Source organism: Cricetulus griseus, chromosome 6, assembly GCF_003668045.3.
Source record: "Cricetulus griseus strain 17A/GY chromosome 6, alternate assembly CriGri-PICRH-1.0, whole genome shotgun sequence".
Classification (NCBI taxonomy): domain Eukaryota; kingdom Metazoa; phylum Chordata; class Mammalia; order Rodentia; family Cricetidae; genus Cricetulus; species Cricetulus griseus.
In genome coordinates, this window is record NC_048599.1 from 150,434,795 (window position 1) to 150,448,187 (window position 13,393).

The window sequence follows — 13,393 nt, forward strand, 5'->3', positions numbered from 1 at the left end:
TACAATGGTTAGGACTGTACTTCAGTTGTCAGCATGCACAATGCCCTGGGTTTGATCACCAGCATTATATAAACTGGATGTGGTAGTACAAGGAAGGAGGATCAGAAGTTCAAACTTATCTATACACAAAAAGTTTAAAGCCATTAATGACTATAGAAAACCTTGTCTCAAAAAAAAAAAAAAAAACCCAACAAAAATCAGTAACACATCCCTTTTAATAATGTCATATTTGAAAGACTTGTTTTTTCAGGGGGTCAACATCACCACCTGGCCAGGGGCCAGTGAGACAACTCAGAGGGTAAAGACACTTGTTATGCAAACCTGGCAAACTGAATTCAAAACCCAGAAACCATGTAAAGATGGGAGAAGCAACTCCAAAGCTGTCTGTCCTCTGGCCCCCACTGTAGTGCATTCATGCCTTCTAAGGTTTGAAGAATTTTACAGAACATATCATATACCCTGTTGTGGGATATTTTGATCATACTCTAACATACCCAAGGCTGACAATAAAGTTTACTTTCAATGAGAAGGTGGAGATAGTTACTAGCTGACAAAATTAGTCAGAGGTTTTAGAGGACTGAGGTCACACAAAGAAACACAGGAAGTATCAGGGTGGAGCACAGAAAGATTCTCAGCCTTTTTGGATTGAGGAAGCAGAGAGAAAGGAGGTCATTGGTCACTTCTCTGCCACTATTCTGATCATTTAGGTTCTTACTCTGACATCTGACTCCTGAGTTTTTACTGATGAAGAATAATTAGGTAAATGCTTCATCTGGTGCCCATCATGAGGTACAAAATCACAGCCCCCATCATGGCTGGCTTCCCCCTCCCCCCGGCCCCTCCTTGGGTCCTCTGTGCCTGTCTGTTGCAGCCTCGATAGCAGCTTTCAGCTGCAGCCTGGTCCTGCCACCAAATGCAACAGGTGGCTGGGCCCCAAAGGCCCACCACCAGCCAGCTTTGTCATTCAGGGGCCCCATAACCTCAACTCCTGCCACGCAGGCTGCTTCTGCACATCCTGTGTCCACTTTTCAGGTGGTTGGCTTCCTCTCCCCATGGGTTACAGGCTTCCCCAAGATCCCCCTTCTTGGACTAATGTCACTCAAGGTCAGCTGCCTTGACATCCGTTTGGCTTTCACTGTAGCTGACGCTGCCACACACTCTCAGCACCCAGCTACATGTGAGCAGCTGAAACTCCCCTCAGCAAGGCCAGGGATTTCTTAATGGAGAAATCGGTTTTTTTTTTTTTTTTAAAGAATGGTGAACAATATTACAATGCTGGGAGTTAGGTGGTCTCTGTATGGTTCCTCAATGGATAGTTTGAAAATGGAAAAAGTAAATGAAGGGATAATTAGCTTATCTGGGATTGATACAATGCCATTATAATCATTATGAGTTTGGTAATTCATGTTTTATCCTTAAAAAAGTGGTTTGATATGAGTGCCAAATACAAAAAATTGGCTGATAAGATATAAACCTTAGGAAGACCTACTAATGAAACCAAGAAAAATTTTCACACACAGAGGAGTTTAGAGCAGGATCTACTGCACCATTACATTATTAAACTGAAGAGGAGTAGCCCAAGGTCATTAAAAAAAACTTAATTAATCCAGTTACCATTCAAGAATGACCACCAGATATGATATGTATCCCCAAGGCCATTCAGAAGTTAACTGGAATCATGTAGAAATGTTAGATTTGAAAATATTTAGGAACAGTCATTTCATATGATATGTACTCACCCTTTGTGAAGCAGATGCTAAATTCATGAGCAACTTATTTCACAAGATTGGAAAGATTTAGCTACAGCAATATTGGAAGCTGAGAGGAAGCTAGGGTCATAGAACAACGAAATAGGGCTAGAGGTATTGAAATTTCCCAAGAACAGCTTCTTGGTGAAGGCCAGTATGCTGATTTGCAAAGATAGATTACAGTGATGACCATACCTTGGCACTAAGCTTAATAAGCAGCTTTGAATGCTTGGGACAGAGTGAAGAACCAGGAAAGAGGACTAAGTCATATCTAAAATATTATAAAAGGCCCCAATGTGGTGATATATTATTTATGATTTATTAAAGCTTGCCTGAGGATTCAGAAAGCAAAGTCAGTCACAAGCCACAGAAATCAGGTACACACCTTTAATCTTAGGCCTCAGGATTAAGAGGCAGACTGATCTACATGAGTCCAAGGCCACCCAGATCTACACAAGAGTGATCCAGTCCTGAAGAGAAACAGCTCACACAAAGAATCCCAGCACCTGGCATCATAAGCCTTTAATCCTAGCATTAGGGAGGTATATCAGACAGGAGCAAGGTCTCCAGCCACACTGAGGAGAGTCATCAAGATCAATCCTTTCAGCCTGAGGTAGGGGTGAAAGTTAGGACTGGCTACTTTGCTTTCTCTGACCTTCAGCTTGAAGTTTGAACCCCAGTATCTGTCCTTTTGTTTTTTGTGTTACTCCCCAAGGAAGCCTTCACTGATTTTTTTTTTTTTTACAAGAGCTGACTTCAGCTGTAGATAGATTCATATCAGATTCAGAAGTTAGCCAAATATTAACTGCATCTTTGACTTTTGAAAATCAGAATTCAGAATGATGGGGCCTTTCAGAATGCAAAAGGGTGATGAGGCCTTTGAAATGCAAGGCGAGCACCATTAGAGGAATGGGTTAGAAATGCAACTGACATTAGATCTCACACTCATGATGGCATTTGGATAGATGATTTCTCGTCTTTTTTTTTTTTCCTCCTTCTTCTTTTGAGACAGACCTCACCATGTAGTCTTGGCTAGTCTCAAACTCATAGAGATCTGTCTGCCTCTGGCTCCCAAGTGGTGTTATTAAAGGCATGTGCTATCAAAGCTGGTGATAAGTGATTTCTAAAAATTTTAAGAAAAATCAAAAGGTTAGATGTTTTAATTGTGGTAAACCAGGTCATTCGAAAAAGGACTGTAGGTAAGGCGCTCCTAGAAACAATGTCACTCCCCCCCCCCCCCAGAGATAATCTAAAAAGAAGGCCCCAGCCTTCTGGAATATACAGAAGGTGTGGTGAAAAAGGATGGCATTGGACTAACAAATGCAGATCAACAAGGGACAGGCAAAGTAACCCTTTGCCATCGAAAATGCCTTAGAGAGCCCCTGGCAGGCCCTAATATCAAATTTGGTTCAATCACTTTCTGTCAGCACTAGGGAAACTCATCCACAGAGCAACTGAAAGACTTAATGTCTATAGTGGACAAAACAAAACAAAACAAAACAGAAAACCTTTGGATGACAGATCAGCTTCAGTACATAATTAGTAAAAAACAAATTTTCAGGAGAGATCATAAAACAAATATTTTGGTAAACTTCTATAAATGATCAAAGACCAAAGCTAAAAATACAAATACATGGCATTGTTATTGAAGGCTTACTAGACACAGGTGCAGATTTACTAGACACATCCTGATTGGCCTCTTCAGGAGGTAAATATTCAGCTTCTAGGGATTGAAACTTTATTTCAGGTAAAACAAAATGCAGTCTGGGTCAAGTTTATACGGTCAGAAGGACAGATAGGAAAATAAAGCCATGTGTGGCTAACAGAGCAATGAATTTATTGGGACATGATTTGTTACAATGATGAAAAACCCAGATTAAACATCCCTTCAATCTTAGAAAGAAACCATAAACTAATGTATGTTTCTGAGAAAAATATTAAAAGGTATTATTTATTGTAACTGAATAAATGACAAAGTTAATTCTGAATCATCTAGAATAAATTAAGCAGTTTCAATATGTAAAACAATTCTGCATATTGAGAGTCAGCAACTATATTAAGAGGTTCAGGAAAATCTAACATCATGAGAATAGCATATAATTCTGGCTTTTGAACATAATCATAAGGGATTTGAGCCACTTTACTTAAATTTCCTGACTTTTAACTTGTTTCCCCTGACTTGTTTGCATCAGTGTAGAATATAAGAGCTCCAGAAATTGGTGTTCCCTACACAAAGTGAGGAAGGATCCAATTGGTTCTCTTTATAAACTGAAGTCTCTTGCTTTTGGGATATTTGTTGCTAATCTCTCCCAAGAAGTTACTGCAAGCTCTTTGCCAATGTTCACTGGCATTGATTTGGAGTGTGGCTCTCTACTTTTCTAAACCCAAGCATGCTTGTTAAAGAAAAATCCAAAATCTCTGTCTCGTGTTAGAAGAGCCACGTGGCACGGGACAGAACAAAACCAAAATTAAGGGGCTATTATGTTGCCATTAATCTCATAATCCTTTGGGTATTTTTTTTTTTTTTCCAAAACAGGGTTTCTCTGTGTAGCTTTGTAGAACAGGCTGGCCTCAAACTCAAGAGATCGCCTGCCTGTGCCTCTTGTGCACCACCACTGCCCAGCCAAATTCTGTCTATAGACTTAGGTTCTAGCTGTGAAATTGCTTGACATACAGGTACATATTCCAAAATCTGTGCTGACCTCCAAATCTGCAACATGCAGGTCCCAAGCATTTCAGATACAGGACACTCATCAATAAGGGTAAAACTGTGCAAAACTGTGTTTGTCTTGACCACTTCCCAATCATTACCTTGAGCAAATCTCTGTTTCCTTGGGTCTCAGGGAAACCATGTCTCCTGTAGAATAATAATAAACCATGTAGAATAATCCACCCGTCTTCCAACGAGTTTGAATGAGGTGAAAAATAAACCTGACTGCAGATGATATCTCCTCTTGCCCTCTTCCTTCCCCTTACTTCAGTGCCTAATGAAAGGAAAATTCCAAGATGATCTAAAATTTAACAAGGTCCAGAGTTGGAGAGAAGAAAATGAATGAAGTTTATCAGCTAACAGCTATGTATCTCAAACCAAAAGCCTAGTCTAAATCCCTGACTTGAACAATACCCAGAATGCTGTGGGTTGTTTACACAGAACCATTTGCTGTAACTAGTACTTAGGAACATTCTCCTATCAACTCCCCCCAACCCATTTCATGAAATCCCTCTTAAAGTTTACTCTAAACAATCGAGGTTTTTCCCTCTGGGTTTGGCCTTGTTGTGGGTACTTGTAGAACTTGGCCAACGACCATGTTTTGTTTGTTTTCCTAGACAGACTCTGTACTGCTCAGGAAGCTCTTTATTTCTGAAACCCTTCAGTCTAAAGTTTAATACTGTTCTTTTCAACACTCAATCTAAATACTGAACAACTGAGAATAAAACACACAAGGAATTTACTATATACTTTATTACATGTAAAATATGTCTCAATAAACCAAAGGGCTGGTCAAAACTAAACATAGTGCAAGCAGGTAATATATCTGAGACATTGCTTTTAATCTTTCAGTTTACTCTGATACTACTAACAAATCCTAAAGCTACCACAACCTTCCCCTCAACCTGATTTCAAAATTTCTCCATTATCTTTCTCCTAATGTATTTCTTTTCCCCCAATGGTCAGTATGGTCTTCATTTCTTCAGTAAACCTTTAATGCCTTGAAAAGAACTGAAACATATTTATTAGCCCTCTCGGTGTTCTCTGACCTTCTGTCTTTAAATTCTTGGGTGTGCTACGCATTATCCATTTTGGGTCACAACTTAGCAGCAGTGATAACTGGACATCTGCATAAATCCCTGAAGTCTCTTTCATGATGGCTCAACAGTTAAGAGCACTTGTTGGCTTGTAGAAGATCTGGGTATTCCATTTCTAGCACCCACACCACCATCTATAACTCCAGTTCCAACTGACCCAACACCTTCTTCCAAGTTCCACAGGCACCAGACACATGTGCACATACATGCAGGCAAAACACTCACACACATATGATAAAAAAAACTTCCATATCATTTTTATAGATGTATTCCCCTCCCCCCAACAAACACAGAGCAATACAACTGGCTTGACTGATACCAAAGTTACTGCTTTATCAAGACTGGGGTGGGGGTGGGGCTGGAGAGAGAGAGCAGTCACTTTTTTTAGAGGATCCACATTCAATTCCCAACATCCACACGATAGCTCATAATTGTCTATAACTCCAATCTCAGGGAATCTGATGTCCTCTTCAGGCTTCTCTGGATACCAGTCATACACACAGTGTAGGCATACATGCAGACAAAAGACCCATACATTCATACACATATACATAAAGTAAGAGATGCAGCAAGAGTGGCAGTACAATGTCTGTAACCCCAGCATTGAAAGAAGTTGAGTGGAGCATCATCTGTTCAAGGCAGCCTGTGGTACACAGAGGCGCCACAGAAAGGTGCAAAAAGCACATCAAATGTAGCTTAGTTACTTTTCTATTGCTGTGATAAGTAGTACATCATGATGAAAGGAACATACAAACCCACCTCAAAACTGGGGACCAAGAATATGAAACCCTGAGGACTATTCTTATCCAAACAACCACATTTTCCATGTAGAAGTACATGAAAACAGGGATGCCTACACAGTAACATTATTAGCAAGTATTTTTTAGTAAAAATATATATACATATAATTTAATAAACATATAAAATGGAAATTAGTGAGGTAAGAATCAGTAAGGGCACAGGACACGTAACTCATTCATATATGGGGAAATTAAATGTCTTCAAAGATAAAAATAATTTTCCTTTCAATTGAGGCAGGCCAATTCATGGTGTGATCTCTACTATAAATGTTAGCACAATGAAAAATCAAGTCAATCACCTACTTTAAACTAATTTTTCTTGGGTTCATGAATCTACATTCTGGGTGGACTTGGCAAGGGCACATCTTTGTAGATAGAGGGCTTTGGAAGGGACCTGGAGGTTCTGCAGTTGTGATAGACAGCTCAGCACATGGCTGGCAAGCTGAGGTTATATGTCTGCTGGGAATTCAGCTGGGGTTAGAACCAGGGACTTCAATTTCTCTTACACAAGCCACTCATGACTGCTTGGCATCTCATAGCATAGCAAGGTAATTAAGTTCTAAAAGGAATGGTCTAATCCCCAAATTCCCTAAATGTTACTACAGTCACATTCTATTGGTGGTGGCAGTTACAAAGGAATGCTCTGGTTAAAAGACAGGACATGGACACGAAAGAAGTGCTGTGGTCACAGTCCAAGTAGAAGATAAGGGATAAAAGACATAATCTATCAGAAGATAACAAAGATGACTTTTAGTTAGTCATGTTCATTGGTTGTTATTAAGTAGGCTTTTCCTATAAAAAGCACAGCAGACAGGAGAGATTTCACACACTTTTAATCCTAGCACTGAGAGGAAGAAGCAGGTGGATCTGATGGAGTTTGAGGCCAGTCTGGTCTACAAAGTGAATTCTAGGCCAGCCAGGGCTACATAGTAAGATCCTGTCCCCAAAACAAACAAAACAAAAACAAAAAAGAATAAAGAGATTAAAGCAATAACTAGTTTTTCCTCCCAGTGACTAAAATGAATCTAATGGCCTGTTAGTATCTTCAGAGTCTAATGAGTTAAAATTACAAAGAGGAAGAATGATTAGATATTCCCCACAATAGTCATTAAAAAAAATGAAAACCAGTGATCTTTCTCCAAAAATTAAACACACTGAGTTGGACAAGTTTTTTGATACTAAATAAGTCTACTGCCTTTACCTAGCAGATACTAAAGAACAGGCTCTCTCATTTATTTTTCAATTGAGACTCAGGTGTGATGGCTATTATGGTTGTCAACTTGACTACATCTGGAATGAACTGAAATCCAAAAATGGAGGGCATACCTATGAGGGATTTGCTAAATTTCAAGTGGAAGATCCACTTATGATTTGGATCTTTTGAATGGGGAAAGAACATGCCTTTAATCTTTTTTTCCCCTTTTCCTTTATTTGGTTTTCCGAGACAGGATTTCTATTTGTAGCTTTGGAGTCTATCCTGGATCTAGCTCTGTAGGCCAGGCTGGCCTCGAATTCTGATTAAAGGTGTGCACCACCGCCACTCTGATCTTGAGTTGGGAAGACACACCTTTAATCTGGGCCACATCTTCTACTGGAAGCCTATATAATATAAGGCATGGAAGAAGAAAGCTTTTGCTCTTTGACCACTTGATCTCTCACCATGCTAGCAAGTCCATTCCTTTACTGGCATTGGAGCTTACTTCTTCAGGATTCCAACATCTACTGAAGACCAGCCAAGACACCCAGCCTTGTGGCATGAGCAACTTCTGGATTCCTGGACTTTCTATTCACAGCTAGCTAATGTTGAATTAGCTGGACCACAGCCTTTAAGTCATTCTAATAAATCCCCTTTCTATGTATATAGAGATTCATTCTATAAGTTCTGTTACTCTGGAGAACCCCAAACTAATACATCAGGAAAGCTGCTTTTAGTAAAATTCTAAAAGGAAAGAATTTTCATTCATTCATTTCGCTCTGTTGCCACTAAAGTAAAAAACCCGTAAGTCAGAGTGAAGAAAAAGCTAAGGCACTTGCAGACTGTTTCAAAGGCAGGTTTCCTGGCAGAGAACAACATATTACACAACCAATGTTGAAAAAAAATGAATGAAACCCCTAGGGCATGTAGAAAAGAAGACAAATGACTCACAGTCTGCCAAAGCCTAGGGGATTTCACCAGCACATGGGAATATACACTCTTCTAATGTTCCGCAAAGACTGCCCTTATATATAAGCTGCCAGTCATTTCTGTAAACTAGAGCAAGAAATGCCTGCAGAGATGTCTGTTCAGGTGTTTGATGGGGGATGTCCTTCTGTATATGTTTCTCTGTATTGGTTTCTCTTATTGGAATAAAACACTGTTTAGCTAATAGAGGCAGGAAGATAGATGGGGCTAGGAGATGAGGAGAATTCTGAGAAAGGACGCAGAGAGAGAGTGGAAAGAGATACCACGTAGCAGGCAAAGGAGTAACAGGTCCCAGCATTTTCCAGTAAGCCAAGACCACGTGGAAATACTTACATTAATAGAAATGGGTTAATAATTAAGAGCGAGCTAGCCAGTAAGAAGTCCTAGCCACTGGTCAACAGTTTTATAATAATACATGTCTCTGTGTGCTTATTTAGGGCTTGAGGGTGGTGGGACCTAGCAACAGGTGTTCCCAACATACTGAGGCAAAAGGAATTCTTTTCTTTTCTTTTCTTTGGCAAAGTAGAGCTGGTGCAAAATATGGAACGCTTCATGAATTTGTGTGTCATCCTTGCACAGGGGCCATGCTAATCTTCTCTGTATCGTTCCAATTTTAGTATATGTGCTGCCGAAGCGAGCACAAAAAGGAATTCTTTTCAAGAGTAAAAATTCTGTGGACTACCATATGATCTATGAAAAAAATCAGGAAGGACACAGTACCATGAACGAGAACCTCTACTAATTTTCATTTGGATTTTGTTGTAAGGGCATTCATATAAAATAGTATGTTGAAAAAATAACTGACTGGGGTAAATTTCTTAGGAGACATCAAGTAACTATCAATTATTGGTAAACATTTGCATATATTTGAAAAAATAAGACTGGGTGTAAAGGTATACACCAATAACCCTAGCACTCAGAGGCTGACAAAGGAGGATGGCAAGGCCACAGAGTAAAAAACCCTGTCTCAAGAAAGGAGAAGGAAGTGAGGGCTGGGAGATGGCTCAGTGGGCAAAGCACCTACAATACAAGTTCTAATCCCTAAACATACAGAGCTGGACACAGAGGCCTGTGTTTGTGATCCCAGTGCTCCTATGGCAATATGGGAGAAGGAGAAAGAAGCAAAGGTCCCCAGCTCACAATCCAGCTAGATTGGCAATGAAGCAACCCACATCAAAGAGAGCCTGTCTCAAACAAGATGGAAGGCAATGGTCAACACTGGAGACTGTCTGTCCTCTTACATAGAAATGCACAACATGGCACTTACCCACTTGTACTCACATGAACATGAAAACAGATACATACATGTACCCACATCACAAATATGTATGAATATACACCATTCACACAGAAAAAATGAGACAGAAGACACTGTGACAAATTTTTCATTGTTTCTAGATTTATTTTGTGTGTGCGCTCATCTGTATGTATGCACAAATGCACAGCACATGTGTGGAGGTGAGAGGACAACTTACAGGAGAGTTGGTTCTATCCTTCCATGGGTTCCAGGGATCCAGCTCAGATCACCAGGCGTGGCAGCAAGCACCTTGATCCACTGAGCCATCTTGCTAGTTCTCTAGAATTTTTTTTTTTTTTTTTTCAAGACAGGGTTTCTCTGTGTAGCTTTGGAGCCTATCCTGGCACTCACTCTGTAGACCAGCTGGCCTCTAACTCACAGAGATCTGCCTGTTTCTGCCTCCTAAGTGCTGGGATCAAAGGCAGGCACCACTGCCTGGTCACATATTCTTACTTAATTAAAAATGTAAGAATTCACTACCTAGTTGAAAGTTTTCACTTTTTATTTTTATTTTTTTAAGACAAAGGTCTCCTTTTCTTGTGTATCTCTGGCTGGTCTAGAACTCACTACATACATGGCCTTGAACTTACAGAGATCCTCTTGCCTCTGTCTATCTAATTCTGGGACTACCTTCCTAGTACTGGTACTAAAGGCTACCACACCTGGCTCAAGACACTAATCGGTTCCAGGCCAGCCAGAGCTATAAATTGTGACCCTGTATTAAAAAAAAGTCAAGGAGGTCTGGTAAGGCGACTGTGGGACCCCTACCTCTCTTTGCTTTCATGCTTCCTGGCCATGAGATAAGCAGCTTTGCTCTACCACACCATGTGTTGCCAGCCCTAAAGCAATAGGACCAGCTGATCACAAACTGAAACATACAAAACTGTGAGCAGGGGGAAATAAAACAAAACAAACCTTTTCTTTTTAAAAGCTAATTACCATCTCAGGTATTTGTCCCAGTGACAGAGAAGTTGACTAATGTGAAAGCACATATGTTTTCAAGGCCTTGTGGAAAGTATAGAACTTAATAGAACGAGGGTGATGAAAAAACACAAAGAGATATCTAGCATTCAAGTGAAGTGTTTCCACAACAGGTTTATGAAAATCCATGCACCTTTCCTTTTGCTTAGTTTGTGTCGAAGATGGCCATTTCAAAGCTGACTGCAGCAGAAGGAACCGTCATATCTAGCACTATGGAAGCTCTGACAGGGCTGGAGCACTTGGGAAAACCTGGAGTGAAACAGAAAGCAGGACTACAGATGGCTGGACTGAGGTTCTTGCAGGGTTCTCTAGAGAAACAGAACAAACAGACTTACTAGAAGGAACTCACTCATGTAACATTGAGAAATCTGAGATTAGCAGTTAGCTAACTAGAGACCTGGAAGAGCCAATGGTGTGGCATTAATCCAATATGAAGATGAGGAAATAAGGACAGCTGATGGGACAATAACCCAAGGGCAAAAAAAAAAAAAAATCAAATTAAGAGCCAAGGTTTTCGGTTGAACCCAAAGTCAGATATCAGGCAGGAGTTATGCCTAATTGTATTCTCTCTAGGTCTTCAAAGGATTAGATTATGGCATGTGTTTTACTTGGTCTATTCACACAAATGTTCATCTCAAAAACTAGGCATAGGGGCATACTCTGGTATTCCCATTCCTCTCGAGGCAGAGGCCATAAATTCAAGGTCAGCCTAGTATTGCTACTGAATTCCAGGCTAGTCAGGATATAACAATACTCTGTCCCAAAAAGCAAGCAAGCAAACAAAATAACCAAAATTAATCTTACCAGATATACTTATAGGATGCTCTGGGATCACACATCTGGGGACCTGTGATCCTGTCAGGCTGACCCATGAAGTTCATTACCATCACTGTCTTATTTCTTTCCAGACAGTCAAGATGGCACTGAAATGAATTTGAAACCTAAAGCTGGGCATAATGGCTCACACCAGTAATCCCAGCATCTGAGAAGGTAGGAGGTCATCCTCAGCTACATAGGGAATTAAGAAACCAACAAAATCCTGTCCAAAAACAAGCAAATAAGTAAATTCTTAAAATCTGGTACTAAGTAAACAAGTACCAGGCAGAGGACTCTTTATCTCACACAAGCAGCGATCTCCTCTCCCCCACCCCCCAGTCTGTGGAGTGAAACTGTGACGTAAAAAGTCAGCTCTGAAGATGCCATGTCACTGCCTGAAACGGAACTGCCCTTCAAAGCCTTAAAGAGTGCTCTGGGCTGTAGTGCCACTCAGTTTCACACTTAGCATTCCCAAGGCCATGAATTCCACCCCTAAGAAAAACCTGCTTTCAAAATATAATATATTTTTTATTGTTCTAAACACACAAATATCGTCGTATGTGTGCAAAAGCATCTGGCCAGTCAGAGAACTATAAAAGAGCACTCAAAGGCTGAGTCCTTTGGTTACAGGAGAGCCAGTGCTAGAAGAAAGGACTCTTCAAGGAAAATTACAGGGGTCAAGGTGTAGGCCAGACTACAGTCATCTCCACACCATTCTACATAGGAGGATCCCATCCAAGCTCATTCATGTGGTTGCAAGCAGAAAGGCTGCTAGCAGGCTCACTCTTGTGGTGGGTGCTAAACCATGTGTCTTCCCCACTTGTCTGTCCCATGGACATCCTAGTTTCTATCATTTCAGAGCTGCCTCACAACGTGGTCTCTTCCAGAGACAGAGACAGACAGAGGAAGACAATCTGAGAAGTGACACCTTACCATGTCAGCTGTCTTCTCTAGTCATTAGAAGCATGCTACCAAATCCAGCTTACACTTCACGGGAGGAGAGTTCAGAAGGACATAAAAATGACTTTGCATACATCTTTTTAAAATCACCAGAGGGGCTGGAAAGATGGTTCAGCAATTAAGAGCACTGGCTGATTTTCCAAAGGGCTTGAGTTCAGTTCCCACAGTGCAGCACATATTCTATAAAACCACCAGAGAGACCTAAATAATCTAAGGAAAATAAAAGAAGTCAAGCTAGGAATAGTGATACTCTTTTCTAGTCCCCCCTATTCCAGAGGCTGAGGCAAATGGACTCTTGAGCCAATGAGTTCAAGACTATACCAACAAAGCAGTATCTTATGCCAAAAACCAACCAACCAACCAACCAAACAAACAAACAAAACAAAACCTGGGTAAATTCTTAAGACATCAACAAGGGGAGGGGTTACAAAGATGGCTCAATGGTTAAGAGCACTAGCTGTTCTTCCAGAGGACCCAGGTTTGATTCCCAGCACCTATATGGTGGCTCACGAGTATCTGTAACTCCAGTTTAGGTGATCAACACCTTCTAGCCTCTGTGAGCACCAGGCATAAATGTGAGTTCACAGACATAAATACAGGCAAAATATGCATACATAATAAAAATAATAAATAATAAAGTAACAAAAAAAAAGAGAAAGACATCGATGGATCCTTTTTTTTTTTTTTTAAATCCTGACCACATTCATCAATCCCCAAGTCTCCTTTTCTTTCCCAAGGGAGGTTTATGTTTGCTTCCTGATAATATAAATTTCTTGAGGAAACTGTGACCAGAGAAAGGAGA

The 13,393-nt window shown here is 40.4% G+C and overlaps 1 protein-coding gene and 1 non-coding gene across 12 annotated transcripts in view; both read right to left on the bottom strand.

The window, feature by feature from the left end:
* The window catches only part of Scai (suppressor of cancer cell invasion), a 118,151-nt gene that overhangs the window by 96,687 nt on the left and 8,071 nt on the right, over positions 1 to 13,393 (bottom strand). Inside the window, exons 3-5 of one of the 11 annotated variants that reach the window (XM_035446261.1) lie at positions 12,565 to 12,801; positions 11,620 to 11,738; positions 10,949 to 11,064 (exon numbers count right to left, since the gene is read on the bottom strand). The exons of 4 other annotated variants lie outside the window; for them this stretch is intronic. Coding sequence is in view for 1 of the 7 variants with exons in the window: in XM_027423630.2 (XP_027279431.1) it covers positions 4,560 to 4,600 (41 nt within the window). In the remaining 6 variants the exon portion in view is untranslated. 6 more of the 11 variants (XM_035446259.1, XM_035446260.1, XM_035446262.1 and 3 more) reach the window with 6 other exon arrangements.
* Positions 9,072 to 9,178, bottom strand: LOC113836530. The gene has a single exon (XR_003486856.1). It is a non-coding gene; the product is annotated as a U6 spliceosomal RNA (small nuclear RNA).